We start from the raw sequence: 15,291 nt of genomic DNA, 5'->3' as shown, positions 1-15,291 counted from the left end.
GGCCCTTCCTAGTTGGTGTTTGAATGAGGATTTTCTGTAGAACACCTAAGTGGATTGGACTGAATCGAAGATCTTCAGCTTCTTAGTTTTTTTGTTGTTCTTTTTTTTGTTGTTCTTTTTTGTTCACTGAAGTGCCTCTGTGGCAGTTCACTGGTGGCCGCTTCTGACTTCAGATATTTGATGGTAAATGATAAGCATAAATAATGAAGTGTGTTTCCTTTGATTTCTTCACGTTCAACATTCCTCGTGGTTCTGCAGACGCCATCCAGAGCCTTGGAAGCCCAGACCAGGGTTAGCATGTCTAGGGTCGCAGCTCCCGGAACAGAAGCAGGTGCAAGTCCGTTGTCTCTTGTGTCCCTGCAGGGCTGCAGAAGCTGTGCTGAAGGGCCAGGTCGAAACCATCGTCTCTTTCCATATCCAGAACATCTCCAACAGCAAGACAGAGAGGAGCACAGCCCCCCTGGTATGTTGTTTACGGTTGGAAGAATGGCATCAGGGTTCTGCAGTGCCTGAAAAGAGATGAGGCTAAATTAATTGATGGCGCAAGCAGCGTTCTGGGTGTTAATGGTGGGATCTTAGGCTTACCATCCGACTAGTCTCTTCTGCCAGAAGAGACTGAAGAACACGGTAGACAGAGACAGCTCAACCTCATGACACCCTAAGCAGAGTCTGGTGACTCTCCAAATGATTCTTACTGTTTCAAATCAAGGCCCATTGAGGGTTTTTGTTTTTTAAAATATTTTGTGTGTATGAATGTTTGCCGGCATGTATGTCTGTGAACCACGTGCCTGCTTGGTACCTGAGGAGGTGGAGAACCTCCATGTGGATGCTCGGAATCAAACCCAGGTCCTTTCCAAGAACAAGAAGTACTCTTAACCACTGAGCCAGCTGCTTTTTAATTGCTTCATATTTTCAAAATGACAGTAAGTCTGTTTCCTGCCTGGATCTTAAGCACCCAGTATAAACTACATTAGAGAAAAAGTATGCGATGTTTCTTGTAATCATATATGGTTCCACGTGAAATCAAAACCCACAGGTCGTGTACCAGATCCTGGTGTCAGGTTGAGATTTCAGAGTTCTAGAGCAGTCCCTGCTTTCAGAGAGCATCAGGTCCAGTCCTGGGGTGAGTCGTAGACATGAAAAAAGTTGACTGACAATAAGTGATCAGTTATAATTCAAGATAAAAATAGATAGCATCTTGTCTAGTTTGTGTATTAAAGAGGACTCCATCTCCAGGAGACAGCAGCACCTGGGCTTTCCTAAGCTCAGAAAAGGAACCTCACACTCCGCACGCCCCTCTGCTGTTTCGTGGTGGGGGATGGGTAAAAATCCCTGGTCCTGCAGTGAGTGCACTGGGAATGTTGCAGTGCAGTCCACTGCTTTACTGACTTAATGACAGGTCCTAATACAGCTGTCACCTCCACCTTCACTGGTACTAAAATGACACTAGAATAGGAGTTGAGACTGAATGGTCTCCTCTGCTGTGGTTGTTTTATGAAATCGGTGCCCACCTGCAGCAGACTCATCCAAACTGGCAGCAAAACCAAACTTGAACTAGCAGCTAAGCAAAGGTGACTTCCACCGAGGAATCAGACACGGAACATGCTTTTGATAATTCAGAGATATACATATGCAGATCACAAGTAAACACACCATAGACACTTGTAAATACGCATTTATGTATAAAACAAACTGCATATGCATAGCTACACATGAAGATTCATGTACACATTTACACACAGACAAACATTCCAGCTCAGTTGAGAGCGAGAAACATCTTCCAAACAGAGTGTCCATGTTGTCAGTGAGCATGCTTTTATCTAGGATGTAGTGTAGCACTGGTCCTTAATAAATGATAAGCAGCCATCCGACCTGTTAAATGGGGCAGCCTTGTTGATTGGAAAAAACAGATCCAGAGACACTGTGTGCTAGATAGTCTCAGGTTTCTCTACAGACACTTCCTGCCTGCAGATTATCTTACTACAGCCAGTATATAAACTCTTATCAAATGTGGAATCAGTGATCACAAACTGAAACCAGAGACACCAGGCCCATGGAAACTCCAGGAGGAAGTAAGCTGGTTGTCACTGCCCGAGGAGACATTGACATGGAGCAGCCCCCCCACTGCTCTGGCTCATTGAGCACAAAGCCACAAGTGACTTGTAGTTTCTCTTTCAGTTGGAAACATCAGACCTTTTGGTTGATATTGAGAAGTCTGTATAACCAGGGAAAAGGGAAAAGGTGTTGGACATAACCAACCACCCACATACCGAGAAACGAATCTTTCCCTAAGTCAAAAGCACATGATAGACGTGGGATCTCAAACTTGTTCCTCAAAATAGATACTCGGAGGTATTCAGTAAAGTAACTCTTGCCTAATTTTCAGGGAGGGAAAGAGGGTGCTATTTAGCATAAGGTTTAAGAAGGAGAAAAAAAGAAACAAACATGTTTCCATGTCCAAAAATGGGTTATCCATGGACAGTTTGAAAGGCAGTATCAATCTGGATTTATGTTATTGGGACACAACTTTTATATCTTATTTCTGTAATTGCCCTTCTGCTCAGTTCACCACTATGTAATACAAAGCATCTTATTTGTCTTCAGAACACACAGATACCCACCCTTCGGAATGATCCAAAACCTCTCCCACAGCAGCCTCCAGCTCCCGCCAGCCAGGACCAGAACTCTTCCCAGAATGCCAGACTGCAGCCGACTCCGCCCACTCAGGCACCAGCACCTAAGCCTGCTGCAGCCCCGCGTCCCCTGGACCGAGACAGTCCTGGGGTGGAAAGTAAACTGATTCCTTCCGGGGGCAGCCCTGCCAGCTCCACTCCACTGCCCCCGGACGGTACTGGGCCAAACTCGACACCCAACAATCGAGCGGTGACCCCTGTCTCCCAGGGGAGCAACAGCTCTTCAGCAGATCCCAAAGCCCCCCCACCGCCACCAGTGTCCAGTGGTGAGCCCCCGACGCTGGGAGAGAACCCTGACGGCCTGTCTCAGGAGCAGCTGGAGCACCGGGAACGCTCCTTACAGACGCTGAGAGATATCCAGCGCATGCTTTTCCCTGACGAGAAAGAATTCACGGCAGGACAAACGGGGGGTCCCCAGCCGAACACTGGGGTTTTAGATGGACCTCAGAAAAAACCAGAGGGGCCAATGCAGGCCATGATGTCTCAGTCCCAGAGCCTAGGTAAGGGACCTGGGCCCCGGACAGATGTGGGAGCTCCATTTGTCCCTCAAGGACCGAGAGATGTGCCCTTTTCTCCGGATGAAATGGTTCCGCCCTCTCTGAACTCCCAGCCTGGGCCCCTTGGCCCCGACCACCTGGACCATGTGACTCCCGAGCAGATAGCGTGGCTGAAGCTGCAGCAGGAGTTCTACGAAGAGAAGAGGAGGAAGCAGGAGCAGGTGGCTGTCCAGCAGTGCTCGCTCCAGGACATGATGGTCCATCAGCACGGGCCCCGGGGCGTGGTCCGAGGGCCTCCCCCTCCGTACCAGATGGCCCCCAGTGAAGGCTGGGCACCTGGGGCAGAGCCATTTCCTGAGGGTATCAACGTCGCACATTCTCTGCCCCCGAGGGGCATGGCTCCCCACCCCACCATGCCAGGCAGTCAGATGCGCCTTCCTGGGTTTGCAGGAATGATAAATTCTGAAATGGAGGGGCCCAATGTGCCCAACCCGGCATCCAGACCAGGTCTTTCTGGAGTCAGTTGGCCAGACGATGTGCCAAAAATCCCAGATGGCCGAAATTTCCCTCCTGCCCAGGGTGTCTTCAGTGGTCCTGGCCGAGGGGAACGGTTCCCAAACCCCCAGGGCTTGTCTGAAGAGATGTTTCAACAGCAACTGGCAGAGAAGCAGCTGGCTCTCCCCCCAGGGATGAGCATGGAGGGCATCAGGCCCGGCATGGAAATGAACAGGATGATTCCAGGCTCCCAGCGCCACATGGAGCCAGGAAGTAACCCCATTTTCCCTCGGATACCAGTTGAGGGTCCTCTGAGCCCTTCCAGGGGTGACTTTCCAAAAGGAATGCCTCCACAGATAGGCCCTGGTCGGGAACTTGAGTTTGGGATGGTTCCTGGTGGGATGAAGGGAGATGTCAGTCTAAACGTCAACATGGGATCCAGCTCTCAGATGATACCTCAGAAGATGAGAGAGACTGGGGCAGGCCCTGAGGATATGATGAAATTACGCCCTGGTAGCTCAGACATGCTGCCTGCCCAGCAGAAAATGGTGCCCTTGCCATTTGGTGAGCACCCTCAGCAGGAGTATGGTGTGGGCCCCAGGCCATTCCTTCCCATGTCTCAGGGTCCAGGCGGCAACAGTGGCTTGCGGAATCTCAGAGAACCAATTGGGCCCGACCAAAGGACTAACAGCCGGCTCAGTCATCTGCCACCACTACCTCTCAACCCTTCCAGTAACCCCACTAGCCTCAACACAGCTCCTGCAGTTCAGCGTGGCCTGGGGCGGAAGCCTTTGGATATATCTGTGGCAGGCAGCCAGGTGCATTCTCCAGGCATTAACCCCCTGAAATCTCCTACAATGCACCAAGTCCAGTCCCCGATGCTGGGCTCGCCCTCGGGGAACCTCAAGTCCCCTCAGACCCCATCACAGCTGGCAGGCATGCTGGCAGGCCCAGCTGCTGCCGCCTCCATTAAGTCCCCTCCTGTGTTGGGGTCTGCTGCTGCTTCGCCTGTTCACCTCAAGTCTCCATCACTTCCTGCCCCATCACCTGGATGGACCTCCTCTCCCAAACCTCCCCTCCAGAGTCCTGGGATCCCTCCAAACCATAAAACGCCCCTCACCATGGCCTCCCCAGCCATGCTGGGAAGTGTAGAGTCAGGTGAGTGTGCTTACATCCTCACCCTTGTAGCTAGAGGTTGCTAGAACCCGAGTTTGTGTTTTAAGAAAACTTAGGTCTTCATGGTATAGTCAAAATTTGCCTTTGTCAAAATTGGTTGCAAGGTGCATGATTGTCAATACTTCATAGAGTTATTCACAAGTGTCTGTCCGTCTGTTCCTGGCAGAGTGTGAGGGGCCGTTGAGAGGCATGAAAACAGTACCCTTGTTAGTTCCCTGAATAATGGGCATTTTCGCCTGAGGACATGATGGTGAAATGGAAGGTTAACAGTGGTTAAATGTGGCTGCCTCCAGTGCCACAACCGCTCACTTCAGGGGGTTGCTGTCCAGTCAAAAGAGGGAATATAAGCCCAACCAGAGTGAGGGGCGCTGCTCTAAGGCCTAGGGGGTCCTGTGAGTATGTATCAGCTGCAAGGACGGCACAGCTTGGTGACCTGCTGCAGTCACATCAGCTACAGTTTGTTACGGTGTTTTCTTCCGAGGAGAGGCTCTGGCTGATGAGGATGTTTTCTAAATGGGTCCGAGGCGGTCAGTGAAGTAGCCCTGGGGTGTTAACTACTAGGCTGGTGCCATCTCCACTTGAGAAACACTAGAATCAGAGTAAGGCAGGCGATTTACCCTAGAAAGCTAAAATATCTCTCTATGGGGTAACAGTTCACTAGCGCAGTCGGGTGGAACAGCCAGCCACCTCAGACGTGGTTGTCGTGAAAATTAATAAGAGTCCGTGCAGAGGGCTGGGGTTAGAGTACAAGCCTGTCTTCTAGGCATGCAAATACCTGAGTCGAATTCTAAATTATGATTGGCCAGGGAAAGAGCTCTACTTGTTTCCCATCCTTCATGAAACAGCTGTCTGAGGTGTCTTTCCCCCAAGCTTTAACTAATATTTCTAGCACATTGCTGGCATGTCTGTCTTCACATCTGCTGATCCATCACCTACCTCTCCATCACACTGTGGTCCCCCTCTGTACACAGAGCTTGACTGGAAGACTGATGATTCCTGTCCTAATAGCACTGCCCTGTTCATCGGTCTTGTTTCCAGCCTTGCTGGGTCCTAGCCGTAGCACCCAGCACCCTTCAAGAAGCATCTAATTCCATGCCTACGTTTGCCTTATTTTGCTTTGTTCTCTTAGGTGGGCCCCCACCTCCTACAGCCAGCCAGCCTGCCTCTGTGAACATCCCAGGAAGTCTTCCCTCCAGCACACCTTACACCATGCCTCCAGAGCCAACCCTTTCCCAGAACCCACTCTCGATTATGATGTCGAGAATGTCCAAGTTTGCAATGCCCAGTTCCACCCCCTTATACCACGATGCCATCAAGACCGTGGCCAGCTCTGATGATGACTCCCCTCCAGCTCGTTCACCCAACTTGCCATCAATGAATAATTTGCCAGGTAAGACATAGAGCTGGAGCTGGTCCTAGGTAAAGCGGCAGCTTCGTCAAGTGTTTACCCAGCAGCTGAGCGCCCGCACAGATGGAAGTTTAACAAGTTGAAAAGTACGCCCTCTCAATTTCTGTAAAACTGCCATGCCTTGACGAGAGGGGTGATGCTGGGTCAGTGTGGTTCTGAGCTTGTCAGAAAGAAAGGTGGGTGCGGCCTGTTGCAGTGGTGATCTTGTGGGGGGGTGCACTTTGGTTTGGGTTCTGCAGCAGTACCACAGAGCCTCTTCCTCCCGTCTCCAAGTTTCCAGGCTGTTTTTCTGGGAAGGCAGCTTCAGCTCCCGGGTCCTTTCCTCACGTTTCTCCCTCCCGTGTGCACTCCTGCCAGCCTCGCTAACAGGAAGTGACCTGGAAGAGTGCCTCTGAGCAACAGGGAAGCCATGACTTTCTGGCCATGAGTATCTGGTTCCACCTTCATCCTGACTGTTAGGCCCGGTGTTGGTTCATGGTAATCGTAATGATTCAGGTTAGGACGCGCTCTGACTCTCGCAGCCTCCCTACCACCAGACTTGGTTTTTGTTCCCTAGCGAACAAATTCTTCCTTACGTCCTCTGAGTCTGCAGCACTGATCCTTGTCTGTAAGTTACTGTTTACTAGAGGTTTATAACCTGGGGCTCAAATACCCTCTTTATGGCAATACAAAATAATACTAAATTCTGACTGGAAAAAAAAGACCTGTTTAGTTTCCTCCTTGATATTTGCGTTACTTGAACTTAGAGACTGGTGAGTCCTTTCTCCGAAACGGCCTGCACTTGACCCTCCCAGACAGACTCTGTCCTTCTGTGTGAACCGGCTCCAGTGAAGAAGACCACGCTCCTTTGAAAGTTAACTTAGGCCTTTTCAGAGAGCATGTCTTCCATGCTGTCTTAACGCACAGTTAAAGACTGAACCACGTGTGGCCTGGTCCCCAGTGCTGCTGGTCCGTGTGCTCCAAGTGTGTTACCAACTTTGGGTGACAGGGATTCTGTATTTTCTTGGCACAATGTACATTTGGTACATAATTTTTTTGTTAATGTTTTGTTAATAATTGTTTTGTTACAATTTTTGTGAGTTGCTTTTGGTTGAGTTGATTCTTTGGTATCTTTATTTTTCTAGGAATGGGCATTAATACACAGAATCCTCGAATTTCAGGTCCAAATCCCGTGGTTCCGATGCCAACCCTCAGCCCGATGGGAATGACCCAGCCACTTTCTCACTCCAATCAGATGCCCTCTCCTAATGCCATGGGACCCAGCATACCTCCTCATGGGGTCCCAATGGGGCCTGGCTTGATGTCACACAATCCTATCATGGGGCATGGGTCCCAGGAGCCTCCAATGGTACCTCAAGGACGGATGGGCTTCCCCCAGGGCTTCCCTCCAGTACAGTCTCCTCCTCAGCAGGTTCCATTTCCTCACAATGGCCCCACTGGGGGACAAGGCAACTTCCCAGGAGGGATAGGATTCCCAGGAGAAGGCCCGCTCGGTCGCCCCAGCAACCTGCCCCAAAGTACAGCAGACGCAGCACTTTGCAAGCCTGGAGGTCCAGGGGCTCCTGACTCCTTCACTGTCCTGGGGAACAGCATGCCTTCGGTGTTTACAGACCCAGATCTGCAGGAGGTAATCCGACCCGGAGCCACCGGAATACCTGAGTTTGATCTCTCCCGCATTATCCCCTCAGAGAAGCCCAGCCAGACACTGCAGTATTTCCCTCGAGGGGAAGTCCCAGGCCGCAAACAGCCACAGGGTCCTGGACCTGGGTTTTCACACATGCAGGGGATGATGAGCGACCAAGCCCCTAGAATGGGACTAGCATTACCTGCCATGGGAGGCCCCGGGCCAGTAGGAACTCCAGACATTCCTCTTGGTACATCTCCATCCATGCCAGGCCACAACCCAATGAGACCACCAGCCTTTCTCCAGCAAGGCATGATGGGACCTCATCACAGGATGATGTCACCAGCACAATCTACAATGCCCGGCCAAGCCACCCTGATGACCAATCCAGCTGCTGCTGTGGGCATGATTCCTGGCAAGGATCGGGGGCCTGCTGGGCTTTATACCCACCCAGGGCCTGTGGGTTCTCCAGGCATGATGATGTCCATGCAAGGCATGATGGGACCCCAACAGAACATCATGATCCCACCACAGATGAGGCCTCGGGGCATGGCTGCTGATGTGGGCATGGGTGGATTTAGCCAAGGCCCTGGCAACCCAGGAAACATGATGTTTTAAGCTGCTACGATTGGATGTTGTCGACATGAGATTCCAGGTCCTGTGAGCTGCTCTGATGGAGTTCAGAAGTCCTCACTGTTGGTCACGCAATAGGAGAAGAGCGACCCGGGGCTGCTTTGGGGGAGAGGGAACCGAGAATGTATGGATTTACCGGAAAACAAATTATTCATTTAATCAACAGGTGTGTTTTTTTTAAGATTTATTTTTTAAAAATTATTTTTGTGGACTTGGGGATCCCGTGATGGCACCTGCTTTGGGGAGTCTGTAGCCGTGTTGGAGAAATGCCATCAGCCGTGTGTTGCTCCATTCTCGTGTGTGTTTACGTCTTCGGACTGGCTTCTCCCGGAATTCTTTTCTGTTCTTGACTTTTGATTTGGGCTTTATTTTTTTGGGTGTGTGTGTGTGTGTGTGTGTGTGTGTGTGTGTACTGTACTATATTGTAAAAGGGATTTTAGCAGAGACTTGAGTCTTTGGGGCGAGAGGAGAACAGGAGTGCCGGGCTGTTTACTTCAGATGGAAAATCCATCTCCAGACCTTGGACTATTTTCTTTCAACTCCAGTGTATAGAAAAACCAAACTACGACCTCAGAGCAGAGTATTCATGAAAAGCACAAAAAAAGGAACTACGTTCAGCGCGGGGTGGGGGGAGGGGGGCATTTTCTTTTTAAAAATACTGATGCTTGGGTCCTCTGTTCTTCAGTCCCTGCCTCTCTCTCGGTATACAACCCACCCTCACGGTTCTCTCCCCGCCTCTCCACTCCGCAGTTTTCCTTGGTTATGTGTGTTTCCTTCCCTGTGACCCTGCTGGTGACCCTCAGCCCCCCTCTCCTCTGCCCTTGGCAGCTGCAATACCCGGGCTCTCTGGGGGGACACTCCAGGGAGGCCTGGCCTCTGCCTCCGATGCCCTCCTTGATGCCCTCCGCCTCTCCCCCCTCAGCCTCCCCCTCCCCCTCCCCGCTGTGCTCTTCCGCCCACCTTGTTTCTCGTTCTCCTTTTCTTAGGAATTCCCAAGTGAATTTTATTAATGTGGGAATGGAACCAATGCTAAAAGCTATCCAGGATTCTGTTTTTGTTTTCAATTTTGTGTTCCTTCCCTTTCCTCCCTCTTCCCATGCGTGAAACGTTCTGTGTAATCTTCATTAAATTTGGTACAAAACCACTTGCCAGAGCTGTGGTGTCAGAAAAATAAATATATTGTTTCTTACAAAACGGAACTGCTTTTTTGTGCATTTGGATTCCTGTTCCTTTAGTATGAGACGTATTGGTTCCCGTATGACCGGAGTCCTCCTGTTGGAGTCAGCGGTAGAGATGGGGAAGAGGACCTTGCTGTCAGTGACCATTCCTTGGGGAGGTTTCACCTGTTCTGTTCTCAGGAAATCCAGTCAGAGCCGACGAGCGACCCTGGCCTCACAGCTGACCTTTCCCTCTAGAGCGAGAACTGGTCCTCACTAGGGTCCTGGGTGAGAGCCAGCAAACCGGTGTAGATCAGTTAGGAAGGCCAAGGTATATCTTTATAGTTATTAAATAAGCTCTTCTAAGCCCTCCCTGGATCTTCCTGGGGTAAAATATCACCACACCTACACATCCTGTGTTTTGACTGTCCACAAGATGGTGCGGTCCCTTCTGCCCACCCTCTTCTCCATCCAGCCCCGGGCACTTCTGGTGACCACACTCAGTTTATGCACACTCCACTTCCCGCCACACGGGCCTGGCACATCAGGGTGTATCCTGCAAGGTGCACTTGGAGCTCACTCTTAGATTCCTGTGCAGTTGATTTTGTTCTGGTGTATGTGTGTTTCTTTCGAGTTGTAAGCACTTGGAGCGCAGTGAGTGGGCGTCGTCTGTGTGTGCATGTTCTTAGGTGAGAGAAGCCGAGCCAGGAACAGCAGGTGCGGAGTTAGCTGCCGCCAGACCTGTACAAATTAGACTTCGCTGGTGTTTCACACTCGGTTGGCGGTGAAGGCTGCTCTCTCTGACAAGAGCTTCTGAAAGCGGCTTTCGTCTTCAGCTCCAGCGTCTGTCTGTCCGCTCAGTAACACAGGAGCCCCAAACAACAAAAAGGATGTGAACCTTGGGGAATCCACACTGCCAGTCTCCTCAGCATGTGCTTTCCTTTGGGTTTTGGGGTTTTTTTGAGACAGGGTTTCTCTGTGTAGTTTTGGTGCCTGTCCTGGATCTCGCTCTGTAGACCAGGCTGGCCTCAAACTCACAAAGATCTGCTGGTTCTGCCTCCCGAGTGCTGGGATTAAAGGCGTGCACCACCACCACCCAGCTTTTCCTTTGGTTTTTTAAGAAGACCTATGAAATATGTCATAATCATCTTTACAGATGGGGCAATTGAACCCAGTTTAGGAAGTGACCTAGCCTGATCTATTCTGTTGATGTTGGATAATACATTTTTATGTTGTAGAGACATTAGGCTAGGAAAATGATCGTGACTTGTGACCTCAGCTGCCCTTGTTTCTGATGTTTCTGGCCCTGGATTATAAATTGGAGCACTGGGTAATAAGCATGGGGACCATGAGATAAAACTTGCAAGAGACACTGGTCAGCTGGTCTGGCTGGGGCAGCTCCACTCCTTACTGCATAATCTAGTATTGCAGTCCCGAGTGGAATTTGGTTCCATGGCTACTGTCCCAAGCAGGGGGTTGATCTAAAAGCAGATGTTCACTTGGAGGGGCAGCAAGGGATGGGTGTCTAGGTGTGGAGGCAGCCACAGCCTGCTGGGGCATGGTGGGTGTGGCGCGCCTCTCTTGCTGCCCCCTACTGGAGAACTTGGAGTGGTGCAGGTCAGCGTCCCCATTTCAAAAGTTGAGTTCCAGAAGAAAAAACTTGTAACTCTTTCTTCCTGTTCCTCATCAGTATCCCCCAGCCACACTTCATCACAACTGTCTTGGATAAGCCAAGTTTATGTGGGGTTAGGTGTGATTTCTAACTTATTAGGATTATTATAAAAGCACACTTTTGAGAGACTGAATGTGGAAAACTTAACAATGCAGGGCTTTTTAAAAAGCGGCGGCAAAGGTGTACTAATGGAATAAGAATAAAAGCATTCTTAATCCAGAGGTCCCGTGTTTCCGTTTTCCCCTGGGCTCCACATACTATTGAGCTGACCGTGGCTGCTGTGGCTAAGCGAAGTAGCCGCGCTCCATAGCGACGCTGAGGCCTGCTCTCTTGATTTTTCTCAGCCAGCAGCCAGGGACACCCTGGGAAAGATGGCTGCTGTGTTCCATTTGAACTCTTCTCGGTGTTAGTCATTTCTTTTTCCTTTTCTGAGTGCTTTGAAAGGGCTGACAGGAGAAAGAAGGCAGCCTTAACCCGAGGGCTTATTTACTTGGCCCACACTGACAGAGCACCTACTGTGTGTCAAGAATTGCGCCGACTCCAGGATAAAGCAACAGTGTAAATTTGTTACAATACAACACCGTGACCGCCGCAGAGAAAGGGCAGGCAAAAAAGGAACAAGCAGCCGGAAAGGAAGTTTCTTCAAAGGAAAGGTGATCTTTGAACTGACTCCCGGAGGAGGGAGGTTTCCTGGAAGACAGCAAACAGCAAGGGACTATTTGAAGGAGGCGACGACGCGGGGAAAATGCCCAGGGAGAAGGGCTGGATCCTGCAGACCCTGGTGTGGCCCTCGAGGACTTGGAACTTCAAGTTTTAAGCAAGGAGGGCTTGGCGGTATTGCTCCAAAGTTAATTGACTTCACAAGGCTGGGGTCTGACGCCCAGCACCATAAATAAGTCTTAGGCAAGGAAATCGGGTGATTGGATTGGCTTAGGAAGAATATAAAGCTGGGTGTGGAAGACAGGATGGGTGGGGGAAGAGCCACGGGAAGACGGGAAACCTGCTTCTACAAAATCCTTAAATATCTCTTCTACTTCAAAAAAGAAAAAAAGAAAAGAAAAAGAAAGTCGTATTTCCCCAGTTCTTCAGGCTTCTTGTCCCTTTCTTGTTTTTAGCTTTTCTGTAATTTTTTTCGAAGTCATAAACTTGTATTTTTAAGAAAAGTAATGGAATCTTAACTTGGTGGTAGACTCATAATGACACATTTAAAGCAGATCATTAATAATACACAAGATTCAGTGTGTAGACACTTCTTATTGGAGGGAGCTAAACGGGGAAATAATGTGACGAGGGAGATGCGCTGTAAGGATCATAATGAGTAGCACTTCCTCACCCTAACACGCCTGTTAGACAGGACTGTTCCCCACCCTCTGTGTGGGTGACCACACTTCAGCTCTCTGGCTTTCTGCCTGTGCTTAATTGTGCTTGGCCACTGACGGCCCCGCTGCTATCGAAGGTGACGGACCTGTGAGCCTAGGCGGCTCAGGAGTGACTGCCTCCCGCATATTGAAGCACGCAAAAGCTCAGTGATGTCACCAAACACAAAAGACCAGGTGTCTCTGGCAAAAATTCTCCTCCAGGGCCCCAAGCAATTCTGAGGTGTCCCACAGTGTCAAAGCCGAGGTCAGAGTCCGGCTGGGAGAGGAGAGTGCAGCTCTTAGCTTGCTTGCCCAGGCTGGTGCCGGTGGGGGAGGGGGCACCTGGGCCATCCCACCACGTGCTTTTGTGTCGCTCGCTCGGTGAGGATTTTAAAAGACGCTGGCTCAGAAGCAGTGCCCGTAAGAGCTGTACCGGCTTAGCCTTTTGCTTGCTCCAGCGGCCGAGTGCAGGTACGGGCACCCAACTTAGAAATCTCTCTGTTATCCAGTGTTCAATTAATTAGTGTGAATTTACGTTTGCAAGACTTCGTTTATTTATTTACCACAGCAGAAGCTCTTTCTATTAAGGTCTCTGGGGAGCCTGTGTTTATTTCTCTTCTTTACCACGCTTCCAGGGGCTTTCATTTTTTTCTCACTTCCCGCAGAAGCGCCTGGGCTACCTGGGGAGTGGCTTCCCCGGAGACTCCTACCCAGCCAGCCCCACAGATCCGTCAGTGATCTGGGCTTGCTTTCCGCTGTGCTCTGAGGGCTGTTGCAGTCTTAGCTGTATGATGATGCCGCCTTGTCAGACTGGGCCCAGTCCCCGGCCAGAGCCTGACTCCTCACCCCCGCTGATCATCAACACAGGTTTGGTCTCAAGGCATTGGAGGTGGCTGTGATTTCTTTGTTTCCAAGCACAGACGGTCTCCTAAGTTTGCGTAAAGTTGTGTGTAATAGCTGTCAGTGGTTGAGCGACTCGAACGTTTTAGACATTGGGCTGGAGAGACGACTCAGCAGTCAAGAGCAAAGAGGACCAGAGTTCAGTTTTCCCGCACCCAGGTCAGGTGACTCGCAACCACGTGTTGCCCTACCCTACATATCCCACGATAATTCAAAGTATTTTTTTTTTTAAGTTTTATACAAGCATACAGATTTATTTCTACAACCACGTAAACAGCTATGTTGATTAACTCTTTGAGACATCATGCCATGCATGTTGAACATACCTCCCACATGATAGAAGAGAACCAGCTCCCCAGCCGCCCTCTGACCTCCACAATGCACACCATGGGATATGTGCACACGAGTGTTCACAGCCCACATTGAAACCATGGCCTGAATCGGCGGTAAGGACAGCGTGGACATAAGAACGTGATTAGACCCTTTCTGCCATATTAATCTCGCCCTTTCCTTAGCCATCCCATCAGCAAACAGTCTAGGACAGTTCTAGGCTCTCTTCTTACTCTTCTGGTTTGTCCAGTCACGATCGGTAAATACCTTCTGTGTGCTCATAACCGGAGAGCTTTTAACCTCTCCGAATAGCGTGAGTTCTGGACGCACAAGTCCCCTCGACACCTTAAACAACCGTTTCAATCCCCATGACGCCATGCACCAGCACAGTAAACAGCATGTCTTTCCACTGAGTTCTCATGTGGGAGACATTCTTTTTCTAAAATTATGTTTATTAATTCTTTGAGACTATCATATAATGTATTTTGAACATATTCACTTCCCCCATCTCCTCCCATAACCATTCTCTCATCCTACCCCTCCTGACTTTAAGCGTTTTTTCTCTTTTTTTCTTCCCCTTTCAAGTCCAGTTTGGGAGCGGGGCCTGCCCTGGTGTGTGATTGACCTACCAGTAGGGGTTGGGGGAGTGATGTCATTAACTACTGACTCTCCCTTCCCCAGAAGCTACCAAATACCAGGGACTCCTCAGCAGGCATTGCCGACCCCTCCCTGCAAGCTGGGGTTGTGTCCGGTTGGAGTTGTACAGGTCTTAGGCACTGTTGTCACGGTCACTGTGAGTCCGTATGTGTAACTGCCCTGTGGTGTCTGAAAAAAATACTGTTTCCTTGATGTCACTGGCCACCTCTGTCTGGTTTTTATCTCTCTACCCCCTTTTCCTCGAAGATCCTGAGCCTTGGGAGGAGGGAGGAGGGGTGTGATATGTATTTAGGGCTGAATCCTCCACAGTCTCTTAATCTCTGCACACTGACCAGTTGGGGTGATCTCTGTTTTATTTATTTATTTTTTTTAAACATTTTTTTTTTAAGATTTATTTATTTATTATATATACAGCATTCTGCCTGCATGTATGCCTGCAGGCCAGAAGAGGGCACCAGATCTCATTATGGGTGGTTGTGAGCCACCATGTGGTTGCTGGGAATTGAACTCTGGACCTCTGGAAGAACAGCCAGTGCTCTTAACCGCTGAGCCATCTCTCCAGCCCCATGGGTGGTCTCTGTTTTAATTGCCATCTACAGCAAGGAAAAGCTTTTCAGGTGAGGCCGGGGAGATGTTCAGATCTATAGGTACAGTAGTAAGTACTAGGAGTTGTTTTAATACTATGTCCATT

General features: G+C 49.9%; 1 protein-coding gene across 4 annotated transcripts in view; it reads left to right on the top strand.

The window, feature by feature from the left end:
• Bcl9 (BCL9 transcription coactivator) overlaps positions 1-9,725 on the top strand; it is an 85,202-nt gene extending 75,477 nt beyond the window's left edge. For 3 of the 4 annotated variants that reach the window (XM_028854126.2, XM_028854122.2, XM_028854123.2), the window contains exons 7-10: positions 364-463; positions 2,605-4,843; positions 5,991-6,251; positions 7,394-9,725. In XM_028854126.2, coding sequence (XP_028709959.1) covers positions 364-463; positions 2,605-4,843; positions 5,991-6,251; positions 7,394-8,511 — 3,718 coding nt within the window. In that variant the 3' untranslated portion in view covers positions 8,512-9,725. The remainder of the gene's footprint in view (positions 1-363; positions 464-2,604; positions 4,844-5,990; positions 6,252-7,393) is intronic. The other variant, XM_028854125.2, reaches the window with a different exon arrangement.
• The last annotated feature ends 5,566 nt before the right edge of the window (positions 9,726-15,291 follow it).

The sequence above is a fragment of the Peromyscus leucopus genome, chromosome 6 (genome assembly GCF_004664715.2).
Source record: "Peromyscus leucopus breed LL Stock chromosome 6, UCI_PerLeu_2.1, whole genome shotgun sequence".
Taxonomy (NCBI): Eukaryota; Metazoa; Chordata; class Mammalia; order Rodentia; family Cricetidae; genus Peromyscus; species Peromyscus leucopus.
Note: the sequence above shows the minus strand (reverse complement) of the source record. Positions and strands in the feature narration are given on the sequence as shown.